General features: G+C 34.7%; 2 protein-coding genes across 2 annotated transcripts; one reads left to right on the top strand and one right to left on the bottom strand.

Moving 5' to 3' along the window:
• On the bottom strand, nucleotides 7,946-9,940 carry LOC104757935 (ras-related protein RABC1). Its single transcript, XM_010480730.2, has 7 exons — nucleotides 9,799-9,940; nucleotides 9,556-9,724; nucleotides 9,372-9,440; nucleotides 8,772-8,837; nucleotides 8,543-8,664; nucleotides 8,337-8,465; nucleotides 7,946-8,250 (listed from the first exon to the last, which is right to left on the bottom strand). The coding sequence occupies exons 2-7, from the start codon at nucleotides 9,689-9,691 to the stop codon at nucleotides 8,134-8,136; spliced, it is 639 nt and encodes a 212-aa protein (XP_010479032.1). The 5' UTR covers nucleotides 9,692-9,724; nucleotides 9,799-9,940; the 3' UTR covers nucleotides 7,946-8,133.
• On the top strand, nucleotides 15,837-17,316 carry LOC104759771 (probable FBD-associated F-box protein At1g32375). Its single transcript, XM_019238992.1, has 3 exons — nucleotides 15,837-16,613; nucleotides 16,708-16,842; nucleotides 16,951-17,316. The coding sequence occupies exons 1-3, from the start codon at nucleotides 15,837-15,839 to the stop codon at nucleotides 17,314-17,316; spliced, it is 1,278 nt and encodes a 425-aa protein (XP_019094537.1).

The raw sequence follows: 19,658 nt of genomic DNA, 5'->3' as shown, positions 1-19,658 counted from the left end.
TTCAAAAATCTTCCTAGTTCTATATTTGGGACAATTTGAAGAATATACTAAATTTGAAAAGAAATTTGAAAATTATACTTAATATTATAGTTATTTGAAAACCACACATTTTGAAATGAAAATGGACAGAAATACCCTTATTATTAAACAATTAAATAAAAACAATAAAAACTTAATTTACATTAAAAAATAAATCAACTTTAAAAATAAATTACTTTTAAAAATTGTTAAATTCAGAATTAATTATTTAATAATTTAAAATTATAACGAAAAGTACTTATTGTATTTTATATAATGATTACATGAATAATTTTTTGATCTTAAAATTTTGATTAAATAAAAAGAATTTAAATATTTTTGTTGATATTATTTAGATTTAAATTTATTTAAAAATATATAATTCAAGATTATACAATTTATAATATATATATATATATATATATATATCAATGTTTTAGACTTATTTTAATCAAGGTTGATTTATTTATAATTGTGACAACCCGTCCCGCGGACCCCACTAGCCCACCGCTAGCTGCCCCAACGGACCGTCCGTGGATCCCACTAGCCCATCGCTAGCTGGCCCAACAGACTCCAAGCTGGCCCTGCAGGGCATCAATCCTAACCCATCACTGTGGAAATCCACATCCACTAGTAGTTTATTGGTGCGCCAGGCGTTCCTCGAACCCTGGTCCTCACCCTTTAACAACCTTCCCACAGGACAAGCTGTCACCAATTGACCTGCAGATCAATTGGTGACAGCTTGTCCTGTGGGAAGGTTGTTAAAGGGTGGGGACCAGAGTTCGAGGAACGCCTGGTGCACCAATAACCTACTGTGGATTTGGATGAATAGTTCCATTTGCCCAGTGAGGGGTTAGGATCGATGCCCTGCAGGGCCAGCTTGGAGTCTGTTGGACGGCTAGCGGTGGGCTAGCAGGGTCCACAGACGGTCCGTTGGGGCAGCTAGCGGTGGGCTAGTGGGGTCCACGGGACGGGTTGTCACGATAATGTTGACTTTTTGAACAATCGTTTTACTTTTTTACTTCTATTGATTTAATTATCTTTGTCATCGACTTATATTAGAATAGTTGACTTATGTTATGGCTAGTAGATTTATAACATAGTCGAGTTTTTTAACTGTTGACTTATTTTTTTTGTTTATCGATTTATTTTTGTTTTCTGTTGATTTGTTTATTTATCGTTGACTTATTATATTTTACATTGATTTATTAATAAGGTCGATACTTTGAATGATTGACTTTTTGAACTGTTGACTTATATTTAATTCCTGCTGATATGTGTTTTTTCTTTGTTGACTTATTTTAAAAAGTCGATTTATTCTTTTATTATTTGATTTGTTACATAGTAAATTATTTTGAACTGTTGATTTATTTTCTAAAAGCTCACAATTGTGATTGATTAATATTTTAGAGAATAAGAAAATATAATTGTGATTTTATCTTTTTTGTATTGTTAATGTTTTATAAACCACCTTTTTATTTCTTTACCTGAATTTTAATTTTCTTTCATAATAAAGTACTTCATCATTATCTAATTTTTTTCAATATCTAAAATATAAACAGTAATTTTTAAAAATCACTTTCTAACAATGATGAGTTTAATTATTTTGTGTTTACTTTTTTAACGTTTAATTAATTATTAATTAAGGGCATATTTTATTTATTTTATCTTAATTTAATCTTTTAGTTATTGATTAATATTATATATAATAAATTAATTCATCATTTTCAAAAAATAATTTACACAATGTTTTACAAGATTTTACCTGAATATGTAGTTTAGACAATGTTTGTCAAAATAATTTTTTCAAATGAATTAATTTATTTATATTGTATTTAGTTTTAATTAATTTGTAATTGAGGACAAAATAGTCATTTAGTTCAATACATAAGGTACATTTCAAAGACTTAAAAAATTTAGTATAGATTTCAAATTTCCTATTAAGTTTAAGGTATGTATTCAAAATTTTTCTCTATATTTCGGTCTAAAACTGTGTTATCCATGGGAAGAGTTTACGGCTTCTCATATATAACGGATATGATCTAGTAATACTAAAAGCTGATTATTTTTTTCTTTTTATGCTCTGACTTTTGTGTAACAATACCGTGCTGGCTGTCTCGCCAAAAAGGCACGATCATGCGGTTCTATCTTTTCCCATGTAGGCTCCTCTACTCTGGACTGGTTCTCCTTTTTGGAAAACCGTCTCTTTCTAACTTAAATGGATGAACTTTATTTTCTGTCAATAGTTATATATACATATATACTAGATTATAACCCGTGGTACACCGCGTGCATATAATTTTTATTATTATTTATATTTTATATTGTATTTGTTATTTAAATATTAGATATTTTGCAAATAGAGGAATAACTAAATTTCCTGCCGTTTGTGCGGTTAAATGTTTATGTTAATTTTTTAATTCGTAATATACTTCATGACCATTTGTTTGTTATAATTAGTTTGTTTTGTTTAGTGTTTGAGATTCTATTTTGATTTTTAATTATTATAACAAAAAATAAGGGATTTAAAAGCATAATAAGTCATTTATACGCTTTGATTAAGTCACATTTTTCTTAATTATTTAATTATTTTACACAATCTTAGTTAAATCAACTTAATTTTATATGTCAAATATTATAATATTAATAGTGTTGAGAAATAATAAAATAAGGATTTAACCCATGTTAGCACAAATTTAATGATATTTTATTAGTTCTAACATGTCTTTTTTTATAACTTATTTACAATATAACTATATTATATAGTATTTTAAACTTTTAAATTTTACATATTCATAATATTTTAAAATTTTATTAAATTTCTATATATAAATTATAATATTTAAATAAATGTGAATTGAAGTTTTTTTTATGTTAAGAATCAAAGCTAAAATGTTTTGGAAAACAAAATGGAATCAAATTGTTGTTTTCTTTGTTTGCAAAGGATTAAGAGATAGAATATCTTCAAAATATAATAGAAAATATGTGGTTAAATATATCATAGTTTCTGTTTCCATATTGATTTTGCTGTCATTTTTTAGTTGAAATGGAATGTAAAATATTTAGGAAACAAAATCTGAAATCAGTGCCGGCCCACCCCTAAAACAGGCAAAGCACCTGCTTTAGGCCACATGATATAGGAAAATGTTTAGCATCATATATTTGAGAAATTAGGTAGGTCTGTTGGGTCGGTATCATGCAAATATGTGGCAAGTCATGGGTTCAAGCCTTCAACTCTGCTGATTTTTTTTTCTATTTCTTTTGCTTTTTAATTACAAGTTTTGGTTTTTGTTTTTTTCTACAAAAATTTTGAATTAACTTGATTACAGATATTATAATATTTAAAAAAACTAAAATTTTATACAAAAATATCAAAATTACTTCTTCTATCTTTATTTTATTATAATAATACATTATTACCAACTACTTTTGATTAGCAATGATGATGTCTACCAAATATTTGTTATAATAAAAGTTAGAAAAAAAAATTTAGATTGTTATTATATTTTTTGCCATGTTTTTTTATTATTGTAGTGAAAAAACTATTTGTTTTATATAATAAATATATATTTTTTTTATGCTTTAGGCCACCAAAATTCAAGGACCGGCCCTGTTTGAAATAATATTATTTTTGGAAGTTTTTTAGAGATTAACTTTGTAAATAAATTCAAATAAAAGGATAGAACCCAAAATGTAGTTCAAAAAAATATATATATATATATATATATATATTATATTTAACCTCTTCATACACAACAATAAAAGTCTTCATAGAAAACAATACACAACATAATCGTTTTGTTTTGATTCACGAGCTAGTTCAAGGTTTAATATGAGAGATCATTGTTCTAGTCGAATCAAGGATTCAGGATTATAATGGGATCATTATTGGTTTATATTCCTGTATTTGATGGAAACAACTACGACTACTGGAGTGCGCAAATAAAAACGTTTCTCAAAGTTTTTTATTTATGGGATGTGGTGGAGATGGGAATTCATCAGCAAGAACCGGTGGATTCGAAGGAGTGAGTTCTGATGCACTAGCATATGATGCGGCGGCTGAAAACTATTCAACCTAGTGGAAACAATGGATGGAATGGAAAGATGCGAACGCTCTTTCTATGATCTAGACTGCAGTAAGCATTGAGGTTTTCCCATGGATAGCTTGGGCTACATCATCAAAAGAAGCATGGGATCTTTTGATGGTGAAATCCATAGGTGGTCCTATATTTCAAGCTAGAAAGCTTGCTGATCTCAAGAATGAGTACGAGAATATGACAGTGAGAGATGCGGAAACAATTCTTGAATTTATTAAGAAACTAATGAAGCTTGTGTTTCGTATGAAGTCTTGTGGGTGGAAGGTTGTAACAACCCGTCCCGTGGACTCCACTAGCCCCCCGCTAGCTGCCCCAACGGACCGTCCGTGGACCCTGCTAGTCTCCTGCTAGCCGTCCCAACGGACACAAAGCTGACCTGTAGGACATCGATCATAATCCATCACTGTGGATATCTAAATCAATTGGTGACAGCTTGTCCTGTGGGAAGGTTGTTAAAGGATGGGGACCAGGGTTCGAGGAACGTTTGGTGCACCAATAACCTACTGGTGGATTTGGATGTGAGTTCTTTTCCACGTTGAGGGGTTAGGATCGATGCCCTACAGGACCAGTTTCGGGTATATGGGGGCAAGCTATCGGTGGGCTAGTGGGGTCAACGGGAGAAACCCTTTATGTCAGTGTCCTTATCGATTGATTGCTTGTTCATAAATACAATATTACACCAAATCAAGAGTCTTTGGAAGAATCGACATTCAAAGAATATTCATTTGACATAGTTAAAAAAAAAATTATAAGCACCATGATACTTTAATTTTATCAACAATTATTTTCAAATCTTCTAAGTTCTATATTTCGATCTAAAACGGTGTCATCCCTCGGAAGATTTTACGACTTCTCATATTTAACGGGTATGGTCTAGTAATACTGAAAGCTATTTTTTTCTTTTTTTCTTTTTATGCTCTTGGTTGAAAATATCTTTCTTGTAATTTTTTTTAGAGATGTGTCGGGTAAGATTTTTCTACGGCCACATGCAGTATCCCATTTCTTTTACCTTTGTAAATATTTCTGAACAGATTTTCCCTCGACAACAGTTAAAGAGATCGATGGAAATATCGAGTTCAAAGAAATTATCAAAAATATATAAATAGATATATGAAAAGCAAATTTTAAAATATAGCTACACATACACAATATATATATATGATAATGTTGAACTTAAAGATATTTAAAAGACCAAAAACATGTTATTTTTAGATTTTAGGAGAAAAATTATTTCTTATTCATTAAGATTCAAGTACGTAGATTTAAAATTTTAATATATGATTTATTCTTATGAATTAGATGATTAAACTGTTCTGCAAGAAAATAAAGAGTCTACAGATATTATTTTTTATATAGACTTTAACGCATTTGAAATTCATTTAATATAAGGTAGATTTATTATTCATGAGATCACGACATATAGAAAAATTATTTCAAACAATGTTATTTTCCCAAAAAAGTTGTGGTTTTTTCATTTCTTTTTCTTTACTAGTTCTGTTTTTGAAATATAGCTACGCATATACAATATATATATATATGACAATGTCAAACTTAAAGAAAATTAAAAGACCAAAAACATGTTATTTCTATATTTTAGGAGATGAATTATTTCTTATTCATTAAGATTTGAGTACGTGGTTTTAAAATTTTAATATATGGTTTATTCTTATGAATTAGATGATTAAATTGTTCTTTAAGAAAATAAAGAGTCTACATATATTAATTTTTTATATAGACTTTAATGCATTTGAAATTCATTTAACATAAGGTAGATTTATTATTCATGAAATCACAATATATAGAAAAATGATGTCAAACAATGTTATTTTCCCAAAAAAGTTGTGGTTTTTTCATTTCTTTTTCTTTACTAGTTCTGTTTTTATTTTTAATTACTTTTTGATATAACTAAGATAAATATTTGATATAATGCACATGTTAGTTTTGATATGGAATCATATTTATTATTATCGAATAGATGGTTAAATTGTTTTGGAAGATGACGTATCTGATTCTTATGTTTGAATTGGGCTTTTAAACACATAGAATAATATCTTAAGAATTATATGCATATTTACCAACTTTAAATTGAAATATTAACAGTAAAATGTAACACCTACATTTATATACTGGCGTATTTATTTGGTTTTAATCAAGTTTTAAAATAATTTTTAATACTTTGTACATTTCCAGTCCACTCCCAATAGATTTCTTTTTCTCGGTATATGCATCACACATAGTTTATGGTTAATCACTCTGAATAATATATTAATGATATTAATTGTAAACACTTATGATTTTGCACATTTGTGTCATGCTTTATTATTATTATTATTATTATTATCTCATCAAATGATCCACCAATTGCAACATATGGAGCGGAAAAATATTTATGTAATCATAATGGAAAACAACATGCACTTTTATATTTATGTATGTGTTTTTTCCGCTAGAAAAAGGCTCTACATGAATATAAAAATATCTAAATAATTTCAGAAGATATTTATCAACTCAAAAAACAAACAGACAGTTAGACATACCTATATTTCAAATTTATGTCAAAATAATGTCTGTAAAACACTGTTCATCGTAATGTCTATTCACTCTTTGCATTTGCAAATTGGTATTGTGTCATATCTATGAAATTTGTGGTACTATCTTAGATTCTCCCAAAATTGAGATTGAGAAAGAAACGGTAACGACAAAATATATTTATTCAACATGAAATGTATAATAAAAAAAGTTTAAATACAATCGAGAAAAAACCAATATAATAACTAAACTTATTTAAAAAAACAAAAAAAAAAAAACAAGAGAAAACCAACTATATCATGGAACCAGCTAAACTGCCAACCATAATCATCATCTCTATTCTCTATTCTATTTCACAAACATCTTTTTTTTTTGTTTTGGTTAATCACAAACATCTTATATTGTGTATAATATAAACTTGACTTATTCCAACTGTTGGAATATTAATTAGAGACTTTAAAGTATTTGCCAAGTTTGATGAATACAAATGTCTTGTTTTATCCAAACATTGCCCCATCCTCTGAAATATGAGATGAACAAACAGATATTGTGAATTCATCTCATTTCGTCGGACTCATTTTATTCATTTGACTATTATTCGTTCTATCTATCTTGTTCATTTTGTCAAACAACCATTTGGACCTCCTTATGTATTTTGGTATTTACATTGCAGCTTCCCTCCATTCACTGCAATTTGTATTACTCCCATTTTGGTGGATCTTATAAAACGAATGAAAAATTGAAATTGATAAGTACTTGTGGTTTTTTTAATCATTATGTTTAGCGACATCAAAGGTAATCATCATCTCTGATATCTATTTCACAACATTTTATAATTACAGTACTTATTCGAACTGATAAGTACTGTAACTGTAGACTACAGTGATAACCTAAAACTCCAGACTTTCGGAAGATGTTGGTATCTCATATCTGCCAAGTTTGATGAATACATGAAAAATGTTTGTTTTAGCCAAACATTGCCCATCCCTCTAGATATGAGATGAACAACGGGAAATAGTGAATTCATCTCATTTCGTCCGAATCATTGTATTCATATGACTTATTTATTCGTTCTATCTATGTGGTTTCATTTTGTCAAACAACCATTTGCACCTCCTTATTTATTTTGGTACTTGCATTGGAGCTTCCCTCCTTTCACTGGAATATATATTACTCTCATTTAAACTCTTTGGAAGATCTTGTATAAAAGTTCTTTTTATCCTCGAATGATGAGAAATTGAAATTGGCAACAAAGAAAAATGTGATACTGGCCACAGTGGTCAGTTATTTCTTCAGCCTGATCAGGTAAAAAAGAACTGTTTTATAAGATGGAATAATCCCAGATTAGAAACTAGTGAACACAACTTTGAAACCAGGGTTAAGATTTACATCCAAGATGCTGCAGTTTTTGGAAAACAAAGAGACCATCAAAAACAAGAAGACAAGCAAGAGTGTAATTTTGTGTCATAAACCCGTAGAGTCATCATGTCTAAGACGAGCAGCAGTAGCTCGACGAAGCACTGCTGGTCTGAGCTGGGTTTTGTTTGAAGATGTTCTTCTTTCCACCAGACGAACCTTCAGCAGTAAGAGTCGGTGTTTCCAATATCTACAGATAAAAAGAAAAAGAAAGGTTAAAAGACATACTCATCATCCTCAGCACGACAAGCTTGAAGAAAGGAGCAAAGTTACTACCTTAAGAACAAGCTCTTCAAAACACTGCTCAACATTGACCCTAGTCTTAGCACTACACTCCAGAAACAAGCATCCATACTCCCGAGCAAAGTCTATGCCTTCTTTTTTAGAAACAGCCCTTTCACTCTCCTAGAGAGATCACATTAGGTCAGTAGAGTGACAAGTTATAGACACTCAAAGATAGGAGGACACAGAGAAAATCTTACCTTGTCAACTTTATTCCCAACAAGCATCTTGATGCAATCCTGATTGGTCGAGTAGAGGTCAATTTCCTTAGCCCATATATCTGATAGGTTAGTGAATGTATCTCGTCGTGTCACATCATATACTACAGATAAAGAGTTCCAAAGTCACATACAAAGGTTAAAATAATATGTAGCCCAATAGATCAAGGATAACAAAAATTATTATGTTCATCAAGAAAGAGAGACATACCCATAATTATACCCTGAGCTCCTCTGTAATATGAACTTGTTAGCGTCCTAAATCTCTCTTGCCCAGCTGAGTAATCAGAAAAACACCCAAAGACTAATCAGGTATAACAGAGAAACTGAAAAGTTACAAGAGGGTATTCTAAATACAAGAAGACCAATCTCAAAACTATTCTATATACAAGACTAATTTCAAAACCAAGTACAAGAGTCTAATATCTAAACTATTCTGGACACAAGTGTAATCTTAGAAGTAATACTGTTGCCAAATCTATAAACTATTCTAAAAACAAGACTAATCTTTTAAAATATTATAAAGACATAGACGAATCTCTAAACGCAATAGACTGATCTATAAACTATTCTAAATACAAGATACTAATCTCCAAACCATTCCAAATACAAGACTCTTATTCAAGCTTAGGTAACAGTGACTAAGACAAAGAAATTGTAAAATATTCCACATTATTGTGGTCCAATTTTTTTACAGAAGAAGACATTCTCAAACTCAGGATTGTCCAATGGTTTCCCCTAAACATCTAAAATTGAAACCAAAAGATATGAACATTTACAGAAAATTCAATTTTTTTTTTTGTTTTCTCACCAGTGTCCCAAATCGCAAGTTTGAGTTTCTTTTCCCCAATTGTAAGATACTTAACCTTAAAATCAACACCTACAAAACAATACAAAAAAAAAAAAAAAAACAAATCCAACATCATAATCAAAAACAAAAACACAAGAGGCAAGATCGGTACTTTAAAGCTCGATCACATATATTAAAAACTAACCAATTGTGGGAGACAGATCATCAAAGGTATTAGATGTGAAACTCAACAAAAGAGAGCTCTTTCCAACACCAGAATCTCCGATCAATAAAACCTTAAACAAGTAATCAAATTCGGGTTGCCCCGACGAAGAACCCATCGGAATAAAATCGAACCCTTTTTTTTTCTTAACCTGAGAAACAAAAATCAAAAGGGTCGGAACAAAACAATCAAAAGACACAAACTTTGGAGTAAAAATTTCACAACCTTAAGGCCCTCGAGATCTGCGAGAAGAATGACACGAAGACACAAGAAGCAGAGTTAAAACCGGAGGGATCGTAAAAAGCCGAAGAAAACTCTTACAAAAGAGTTCTTCTTTTTTTTTTATTTTTTTTTTTTATAATAACGTGATGAGAGCCTGAAGATGCCTCTTTAATTTCACCGACTGACACAGGAGTACAATCCTCTACGGTTGGTCTTACGGGGCTTTATCTACACCTTCTTTTTGTTTGTTTCATAACCGTTGGATCATAAACCGGTTTTTATTCGACGTCGGCCGAATTGGTACGCACTTTGAATCTATACCGGAATCAATCGAATGGTACTTGGTCCAGTTCTTCTGTAAATGAATTTTAATTTTATACATACATGTAAATTACCATACGTAAATATTTTTGTACTTTTCTTTCTTGGTTAGTTTTCCTTTTGGATTAAGGAAAATAAATTTTTCTAAAACAGTCTTGATAGAAATATGTAAATTATAGTATGTATATATTTCCCATCTTTCCAAGAAAAAGAAAGTCAATTTTGAATTTAATTAATACATTTTTTTTAAAAACAATTTATTATATTAATACGGATAATCAGTTTCATTACAAGGCGAAAAGTCCAACCTGGTCGCAGGCCCACAAGACAAAAGAAAGAGATAAATCCCTTACCTGTATAACGGAGGACCAACAAAGACAATCACCTATAAGGAAACAACGAAAACGGATACAACACGGCGAGAGATCAAATTAGGGAGACTAGAACCGATCAAACCAAGTACACAGAGCAGAGTCCCCCGGGTTGTGAGAAGACTGTATCCTTGAGAGTGGAATTAAACGAGCTCTAATGATAAGTTGGATATCCTTTATGAGGAGATGATGTGGTCTAACTTTGCCTGTGTGGTTACGAAGGTTCCGCTCCTTCCAGATAAAGTAGATTGAGGCTTGATACGCTAGCTTGATGATGAGAGAAATATTTTTGTTTGATGAAGCTCCTGTCAACCAGAGAAGAGAGTCCATAAACTGAGTAGGCGGGGTCAATGAAGCCCTCGAAGTGAAGAAGCTCCAAACAGTTGTACTGAAGCTACACTCAAAGAACAAGTGATCCCTCGATTCGTCCTAATCATTGCATAGAACACATACAGAGGGAATATTGAGCCCCCAATTCCTCAAAATATCCCTTGTGTGTAATATATTCCAAGCCACCACCCAGCAAATGAAAGCATGCTTAGGAATTCGATCTCTGAACCACACTACCTTATGCCACAAAACCTGATGCGTAGTTGGGTGCATGGCCAGCCAAGTATTTTGTGTGGAAAACTTGCTTGAGGGAGCATTGTTATCGGCCTTCCATAGATATACATCACCATGTTGACACTCGATGAAAGGTTCGACGCTTGGCAGGATGCTTTTTAGCAGGCAGATGATTGGGTTCCTGCTTCTGCTTCTAGCAAGCCACCACGATCTACCCCAAATTGCATCACGTACCACTGCATGAAGGGGTAAATCCACTGTTTGAGGGCCCAGCGGACCTACCAGCTCCACGAGAGGACCTAATCCAGTCCAATTGTCATGCCAGAAACTTACTGATTCACCTGAGCCAATCTCACAAACTAAAAAAGGTCTAGATAGGGGGCGAAGCTTGCAAAGCTTCTTCCAAATCCAGCTTCCGGAGGCAGTGGGATTTAAGTCCCAAAAATTCCGATACCCAATCAAGTGTTGCCTTACCCACGAGACCCAGAGAGACCCAGCTGCAGAAAAAAGTAACCATATGAGTTTAAGGGCGAGGACCTTGTTCCAATCTGCCAACCTTCTCAAACCAAGACCGCCACTCTCCCTCGGGGAGCACACAATATCCCAGGCAATTTTTGCTCCCCTAGCAGAGTTAGGGGCCCCTTTACAGAGAAAAGCATTACACATTTGTTCTATCTTCAAGAGTCATTGATTCAGCAAGATAAAGATAGAGGCCTAGAAGTTTATGGTGGAGTAGATAACTGATTGCAATAGCTGTAGCCTGAATTTAATTAATACATAGTACATGAAAAATTAACATACAATATGTAAATACTAGAAGTTTAAAGACAACTTGGTAAGAAACTAGAAAAAAAAAGTAGGGAAATTTGGACTCAAAGTAATAAAGGGGTTGGCCCAAAATATTGTGTTACCTAATAATATTCTCTATGTTCTATGTTCTAGGCGCCTCTATATTCTTTTCAACAATGACTTATGCTTGGGGACTCGATTTTCTCTGATCAAAACGTCTTGGAAACGTCCTCATCACATAACTTTCCCATCCCCATCAACAGTGAGTCGTCTCCGCTTGTTAGGAACGTTTTGGTGTCCCCTTCCCCGAAATACATGAGACGGTGGCTATAAACAGAAGAAGTGTTGGATCATATGGATAGGTTAAGTAAGTTGCCTGATGCGGTACTCTTGGAAATATTGTCATTCTTATCAACAAAAGAGGTTGTGACCACGATGGTTTTATCGAAATGGTGGAAGTTTCTTTGGATGTTAGTGCCAAGACTTCGATATAACCGTGATGAATATCAAGTTGGTGCATGTGAATCCATGAGATTCAGGCGGTTGATTCACACTTCTTTGGTTTTGCACAAGGCTCTGGTCATAGAAATTTTGAATATCTCAATTAGTCCAATGACTGATGCTTATGAAGATATTGAAGAGTGTGTTGGAACCGCTATTGAACGTGGTGTGCGTGAGCTATGTATCCATACCGAAACTTGTTCTACCGGGTCTCCAGTAGTAGTACTTCCAAGTAGCTTGTGTCCAAGTTCTTGGAAGTAGGGAAACTAGAAAAAAAAAGTAGGGAAATTTGGACTCAAAGTAATAAAGGGGTTGGCCCAAAATATTGTGTTACCTAATAATATTCTCTATGTTCTATGTTCTAGGTGCCTCTATATTCTTTTCAACAATGACTTATGCTTGGGGACTCGATTTTCTCTGATCAAAACGTCTTGGAAACGTCCTCATCACATAACTTTCCCATCCCCATCAACAGTGAGTCGTCTCCGCTTGTTAGAAACGTTTTGGTGTCCCCTTCCCCGAAATACATGAGACGGCGGCTATAAACAGAAGAAGTGTTGGATCATATGGATAGGTTAAGTGAGTTGCCTGATGCGGTACTCTTGGAAATATTGTCATTCTTATCAACAAAAGAGGTTGTGACCACGATGGTTTTATCGAAACGGTGGAAGTTTCTTTGGATGTTAGTGCCAAGACTTCGATATAACCGTGATGAATATCAAGTTGGTGCATGTGAATCCATGAGATTCAGGCGGTTGATTCACACTTCTTTGGTTTTGCACAAGGCTCTGGTCATAGAAATTTTGAATATCTCAATTAGTCCAATGACTGATGCTTATGAAGATATTGAAGAGTGTGTTGGAACCGCTATTGAACGTGGTGTGCGTGAGCTATGTATCCATACCGAAACTTGTTCTACCGGGTCTCCAGTAGTAGTACTTCCAAGTAGCTTGTGTCCAAGTTCTTGGAAGTAGGGAAACTAGAAAAAAAAAGTAGGGAAATTTGGACTCAAAGTAATAAAGGGGTTGGCCCAAAATATTGTGTTACCTAATAATATTCTCTATGTTCTATGTTCTAGGTGCCTCTATATTCTTTTCAACAATGACTTATGCTTGGGGACTCGATTTTCTCTGATCAAAACGTCTTGGAAACGTCCTCATCACATAACTTTCCCATCCCCATCAACAGTGAGTCGTCTCCGCTTGTTAGAAACGTTTTGGTGTCCCCTTCCCCGAAATACATGAGACGGCGGCTATAAACAGAAGAAGTGTTGGATCATATGGATAGGTTAAGTGAGTTGCCTGATGCGGTACTCTTGGAAATATTGTCATTCTTATCAACAAAAGAGGTTGTGACCACGATGGTTTTATCGAAACGGTGGAAGTTTCTTTGGATGTTAGTGCCAAGACTTCGATATAACCGTGATGAATATCAAGTTGGTGCATGTGAATCCATGAGATTCAGGCGGTTGATTCACACTTCTTTGGTTTTGCACAAGGCTCTGGTCATAGAAATTTTGAATATCTCAATTAGTCCAATGACTGATGCTTATGAAGATATTGAAGAGTGTGTTGGAACCGCTATTGAACGTGGTGTGCGTGAGCTATGTATCCATACCGAAACTTGTTCTACCGGGTCTCCAGTAGTAGTACTTCCAAGTAGCTTGTGTCCAAGTTCTTGGAAGTAGGGAAACTAGAAAAAAAAAGTAGGGAAATTTGGACTCAAAGTAATAAAGGGGTTGGCCCAAAATATTGTGTTACCTAATAATATTCTCTATGTTCTATCTAGGCGCCTCTATATTCTTTTCAACAATGACTTATGCTTGAGGACTCGATTTTCTCTGATCAAAACGTCTTGGAAACGTCCTCATCACATAACTTTCCCATCCCCATCAACAGTGAGTCGTCTCCGCTTGTTAGGAACGTTTTGGTGTCCCCTTCCCCGAAATACATGAGACGGTGGCTATAAACAGAAGAAGTGTTGGATCATATGGATAGGTTAAGTAAGTTGCCTGATGCGGTACTCTTGGAAATATTGTCATTCTTATCAACAAAAGAGGTTGTGACCACGATGGTTTTATCGAAATGGTGGAAGTTTCTTTGGATGTTAGTGCCAAGACTTCGATATAACCGTGATGAATATCAAGTTGGTGCATGTGAATCCATGAGATTCAGGCGGTTGATTCACACTTCTTTGGTTTTGCACAAGGCTCTGGTCATAGAAATTTTGAATATCTCAATTAGTCCAATGACTGATGCTTATGAAGATATTGAAGAGTGTGTTGGAACCGCTATTGAACGTGGTGTGCGTGAGCTATGTATCCATACCGAAACTTGTTCTACCGGGTCTCCAGTAGTAGTACTTCCAAGTAGCTTGTGTCCAAGTTCTTGGAAGTAGGGAAACTAGAAAAAAAAGTAGGGAAATTTGGACTCAAAGTAATAAAGGGGTTGGCCCAAAATATTGTGTTACCTAATAATATTCTCAATGTTCTATGTTCTAGGCGCCTCTATATTCTTTTCAACAATGACTTATGCTTGGGGACTCGATTTTCTCTGATCAAAACGTCTTGGAAACGTCCTCATCACATAACTTTCCCATCCCCATCAACAGTGAGTCGTCTCCGCTTGTTAGAAACGCTTTGGTGTCCCCTTCCCCGAAATACATGAGACGGCGGCTATAAACAGAAGAAGTGTTGGATCATATGGATAGGTTAAGTGAGTTGCCTGATGCGGTACTCTTGGAAATATTGTCATTCGTATCAACAAAAGAGGTTGTGACCACGATGGTTTTATCAAAACGGTGGAAGTTTCTTTGGATGTTAGTGCCAAGACTTCGATATAACCGTGATGAATATCAAGTTGGTGCATGTGAATCCATGAGATTCAGGCGGTTGATTCACACTTCTTTGGTTTTGCACAAGGCTCTGGTCATAGAAATTTTGAATATCTCAATTAGTCCAATGACTGATGCTTATGAAGATATTGAAGAGTGTGTTGGAACCGCTATTGAACGTGGTGTGCGTGAGCTATGTATCCATACCGAAACTTGTTCTACCGGGTCTCCAGTAGTAGTACTTCCAAGTAGCTTGTGTCCAAGTTCTTGGAAGTAGGGAAACTAGAAAAAAAAAGTAGGGAAATTTGGACTCAAAGTAATAAAGGGGTTGGCCCAAAATATTGTGTTACCTAATAATATTCTCTATGTTCTATGTTCTAGGTGCCTCTATATTCTTTTCAACAATGACTTATGCTTGGGGACTCGATTTTCTCTGATCAAAACGTCTTGGAAACGTCCTCATCACATAAATTTCCCATCCCCATCAACAGTGAGTAGTCTCCGCTTGTTAGAAACGTTTTGGTGTCCCCTTCCCCGAAATACATGAGACGGCGGCTATAAACAGAAGAAGTGTTGGATCATATGGATAGGTTAAGTGAGTTGCCTGATGCGGTACTCTTGGAAATATTGTCATTCTTATCAACAAAAGAGGTTGTGACCACGATGGTTTTATCGAAACGGTGGAAGTTTCTTTGGATGTTAGTGCCAAGACTTCGATATAACCGTGATGAATATCAAGTTGGTGCATGTGAATCCATGAGATTCAGGCGGTTGATTCACACTTCTTTGGTTTTGCACAAGGCTCTGGTCATAGAAATTTTGAATATCTCAATTAGTCCAATGAGTGATGCTTATGAAGATATTGAAGAGTGTGTTGGAACCGCTATTGAACGTGGTGTGCGTGAGCTATGTATCCATACCGAAACTTGTTCTACCGGGTCTCCAGTAGTAGTACTTCCAAGTAGCTTGTGTCCAAGTTCTTCTGCAATGCTTGTGACTTTGTTGCGAGACAATGTGGTTCTTAAATATTCGTTTTCATTGGTTTCTTTCCCATCCCTCAAAAATCTGGCACTTCTTTCATTGACGTACCCAAGCGACGAATTTGTCCCCATGCTTTTATTTGGTTGTCCTGTTCTTGAAACTATGATGATAGAACGATACCGAGGTGATAATGTGGGCTTATTCATTGTTAGAGTTACCTCTTTAAAGATGTTAAAATTGGTTGAACAATCTTACATAAATGCTGACAGGTTTCTAATAGATGCTCCTTCGTTGGAGCTCTTGGAGATTAATAAACACAAGGGTGGGTTTTGTCGCATTGAGCATAATATGCCTAAGATTGAAGCTGCAAATGTTTATGTTACTTGTAGTCATACACAGCAGATTCTTTCGTCTCTTACTTCAGTCGAGCAACTTGGATTATGTTTAGCGACATCGAAGGTAACCATTAGTTCTTCTCACTATAGACTTGTTTAAAAAGTTTTTATCATTAATATACTAAACTTTCATTTCATTTAACCTATATCTTATGTAGAATGTGTATGCTGAAGGAAAAATATATAGTCGACTTGTACGATTGCATCTATGCACATGTGAGCCAGAGTGGTTGAATCTGCTAATGCGTCTGCTCAGAGATTCCCCTAAACTAAGAATCCTCATACTAGAACAAGTATATTTACTCTTCAAGTTAACCTAATTAATTTCGATGTTCATTCAATATTTTTCAGTTTGGTTTAATTAGAGTGGAGTTATAATACTAATAATCTCCCTTTTTCAGTCTCAGATCCATAGAGTTGAGACTGATGTATATCCGCGACCATGCTGGAATGAACCGAGTCATGTCCCGGGATGCCTATTGTCAAGTCTTGAAATTTTTGAATGGTCGGAATACGAAGGGAAAGAAGAAGAGATGGAAGTTGCAAGATTCATCTTAAGAAACTCTAGTTGTTTAAAGATGGCAGCATTCTACCCCAAATCCACAAATCATGAAGAGAAACGTGAGATGCTAATGGACCTGTCAATGTCACCAAGGCGTTCTTCAATCTGCCAGCTTGATTTCAATCGTGGGACTATTACAAAAAGGAACATCTTTTATGCTCACCGGTTATTCCGACGTTTAGTACAAGCATCCCAAATCCCGTAGAGATATTGTTTTCTTTTAAAATCTAAGACCTTCTCCATCGGTAAGCTCTTAGAGGAGTTTTAAGGGTTTTGAATCAAAAAAATAAACCAGAAGTAAAAAAAAAACTTAAGAGAGCCCCTTATATAGTATACCCAATTGTGTTATAAGAGACGATACGTGTCGCGTTTCTGTTGGCCGAACATAATAATACAAAAGAAAAAAAATTCCTCTTTTCCTCTCTCTCTCTCTCTCTCTTTCTCTCGCGATATGCGAAATGACAAAGGAATTTGGAATCAGAAGGAAGGGTTTGGAATTGATTGATCTGGAATCAGAGGAAGGGATTGGATTCGTGACTAGTGTTTTATGATTAGAGTTCTTTGATTTTGGATCGCAAATTAGGGTTATGTGATGTTTGTTAGAAAATTAGCTAACAGAGCAAGCCTCAGGAAAATAACAGCTCCGATTCGTTTTCTTTTAAGTGTTTGTGTGATTCAACGAGTTTTTTTTTTCGTTTTGATTGATCAGGTGGCTCGTGCTTCGGCTTTTGGCTTGGGTCTCGTCTACGGGAACATGAAGCTCAAGGTCTTGAAGGTGAAAATTTTCTATCTTCACTTTTGTTGTGTCATCTATTTCTGATTAGATTGCTCTTTAACTGCTATGAATCTGCAATATTGTGTCTGTAGTTTGATCTCGAAAAGGTTGTGATTGATTCTGATTCTTTTTGTTCATCATCTGTTGATTGTGACATTTGAATTTGGTGACTTGATATTTTGAGTTTGGTGGCTACACATAACTTGAGCGAGTGAGCAAAGTTTTGTTTGTTGGCATGATATGTTATTGTGTTCCCATCATTTTAAAGCTCTCTTTAGTCAAACTTGTGAATTGCAGAATGCTGCTTGGCTCCTTTGTTAGCTTTGTTTTCAGCTAGTCCACTGAGTAGCCTTATTTAAAAGTTCTCTGGCCTTATATTCATCTAGAAGTTGAAGTTACTAGAGTTGTGATTGTGTAATACGTTTGGTCCCTCTTCAAAGCAAGAGATAGTAAAATAAGAACACAAGAATTGATTGGTAGTTTTGACTACCTATTTTTGTTGTTTTTCATTGATATAAATAAGCAAGTACATGAAGCAAATAATAGAATTGAGAAGTGGAGTCATTGACTCCTACAATGCAGGAAATGGGAAAGTGGAGATACAGTCTCCTAGAAAGTAGGAAGACTTAGTCTCTTATTTGCTAACTGAAACAAACGAAAGAAGTCTCCATGACTTCGTTAATCCAAGTATTTGGGATTCGGCTTGCGTGGCCTAGATGACACCCTCAGTGCCACCTCATCCTTGTGACCTCCATCCTCAGCTGTCGCTATCCTATCAACACTCCCGCCGTCAAATAGAACCTTGTCCTCAAGGTTCGGCTGAAACTGGGGAAAACTCAATGACAACTGCTTCAAATTCTCCCAAGTGGCTTCCTCCGGTTCAAATTCTCCCAAGTGGCTTCCTCCGGTGGCAAGTTATGCCACTTCACCAAAACCTCAGTACTATGCCCAGACCCTTGCTCAACTTCCCGTGATCGCAACACACTCTCCGGCTCTAAACACAAGACACCATCCTCTCGAAGTGGTGGTAATGCGGGAAAATGGCCAAAATCAACCCCAACTATTTGCCAAACGCTTTTTTATACCTAAACTTCAACACCCAGCAAATAACAACTTGAACTTTATTAAAATTCAAATTTGCTACCTAAACTATACAAAATGTTGTCAATTTCAACCTCTGTTCGAACAGTGTTAAATCAGAATTTAACGATGTTGAGTCAGACGATATGTGGCATCCACATGGCACTAGGAATTACCATAACTAAGTTGTTTTGGTCATTTTTAGGTGTGATGTAGCAAGAAACAAATCGTTTGACAAAAAATGAGGTATTGGAGTCCGTTTTCGGGTGTGTTGTGAGACTTCATTTTTGGTCATTTCTTGCTACAACACACCCAAAAATGACCAAAACGACATAGTTTTGATAAGTCTCAGTGCTACGTTGATATCACGGATCTTCTGACTCAATATCGTTAAAATTTGATTTAACACTGTTCGAATAGAGGTTTAAATTGACAACATTTTAAATAGTTGATATAGCAAATTTGAATTTTAATACAGTTCAGGTTGTTATTTGCAGGGTATTGAAGTTTAGAGAAGAAAAAGCGTTTGGGAAATAATTGGGATTGATTTTGGCTGTTTTCCCGGTGGTAATGCTACAGAACTAACACCTCCTCACCAACCCATTTTTAAGCAATGACACGTGAAAAACTGGGTGGATACGTGAGCCTTCTGGTAGGGCTAAACGATACGCCATAGTTCCAACTTTCTCTGT

The sequence above is a fragment of the Camelina sativa genome, chromosome 17, assembly GCF_000633955.1.
Source record: "Camelina sativa cultivar DH55 chromosome 17, Cs, whole genome shotgun sequence".
In the NCBI taxonomy this organism is placed as follows: Eukaryota; Viridiplantae; Streptophyta; class Magnoliopsida; order Brassicales; family Brassicaceae; genus Camelina; species Camelina sativa.
Note: the sequence above shows the minus strand (reverse complement) of the source record. Positions and strands in the feature narration are given on the sequence as shown.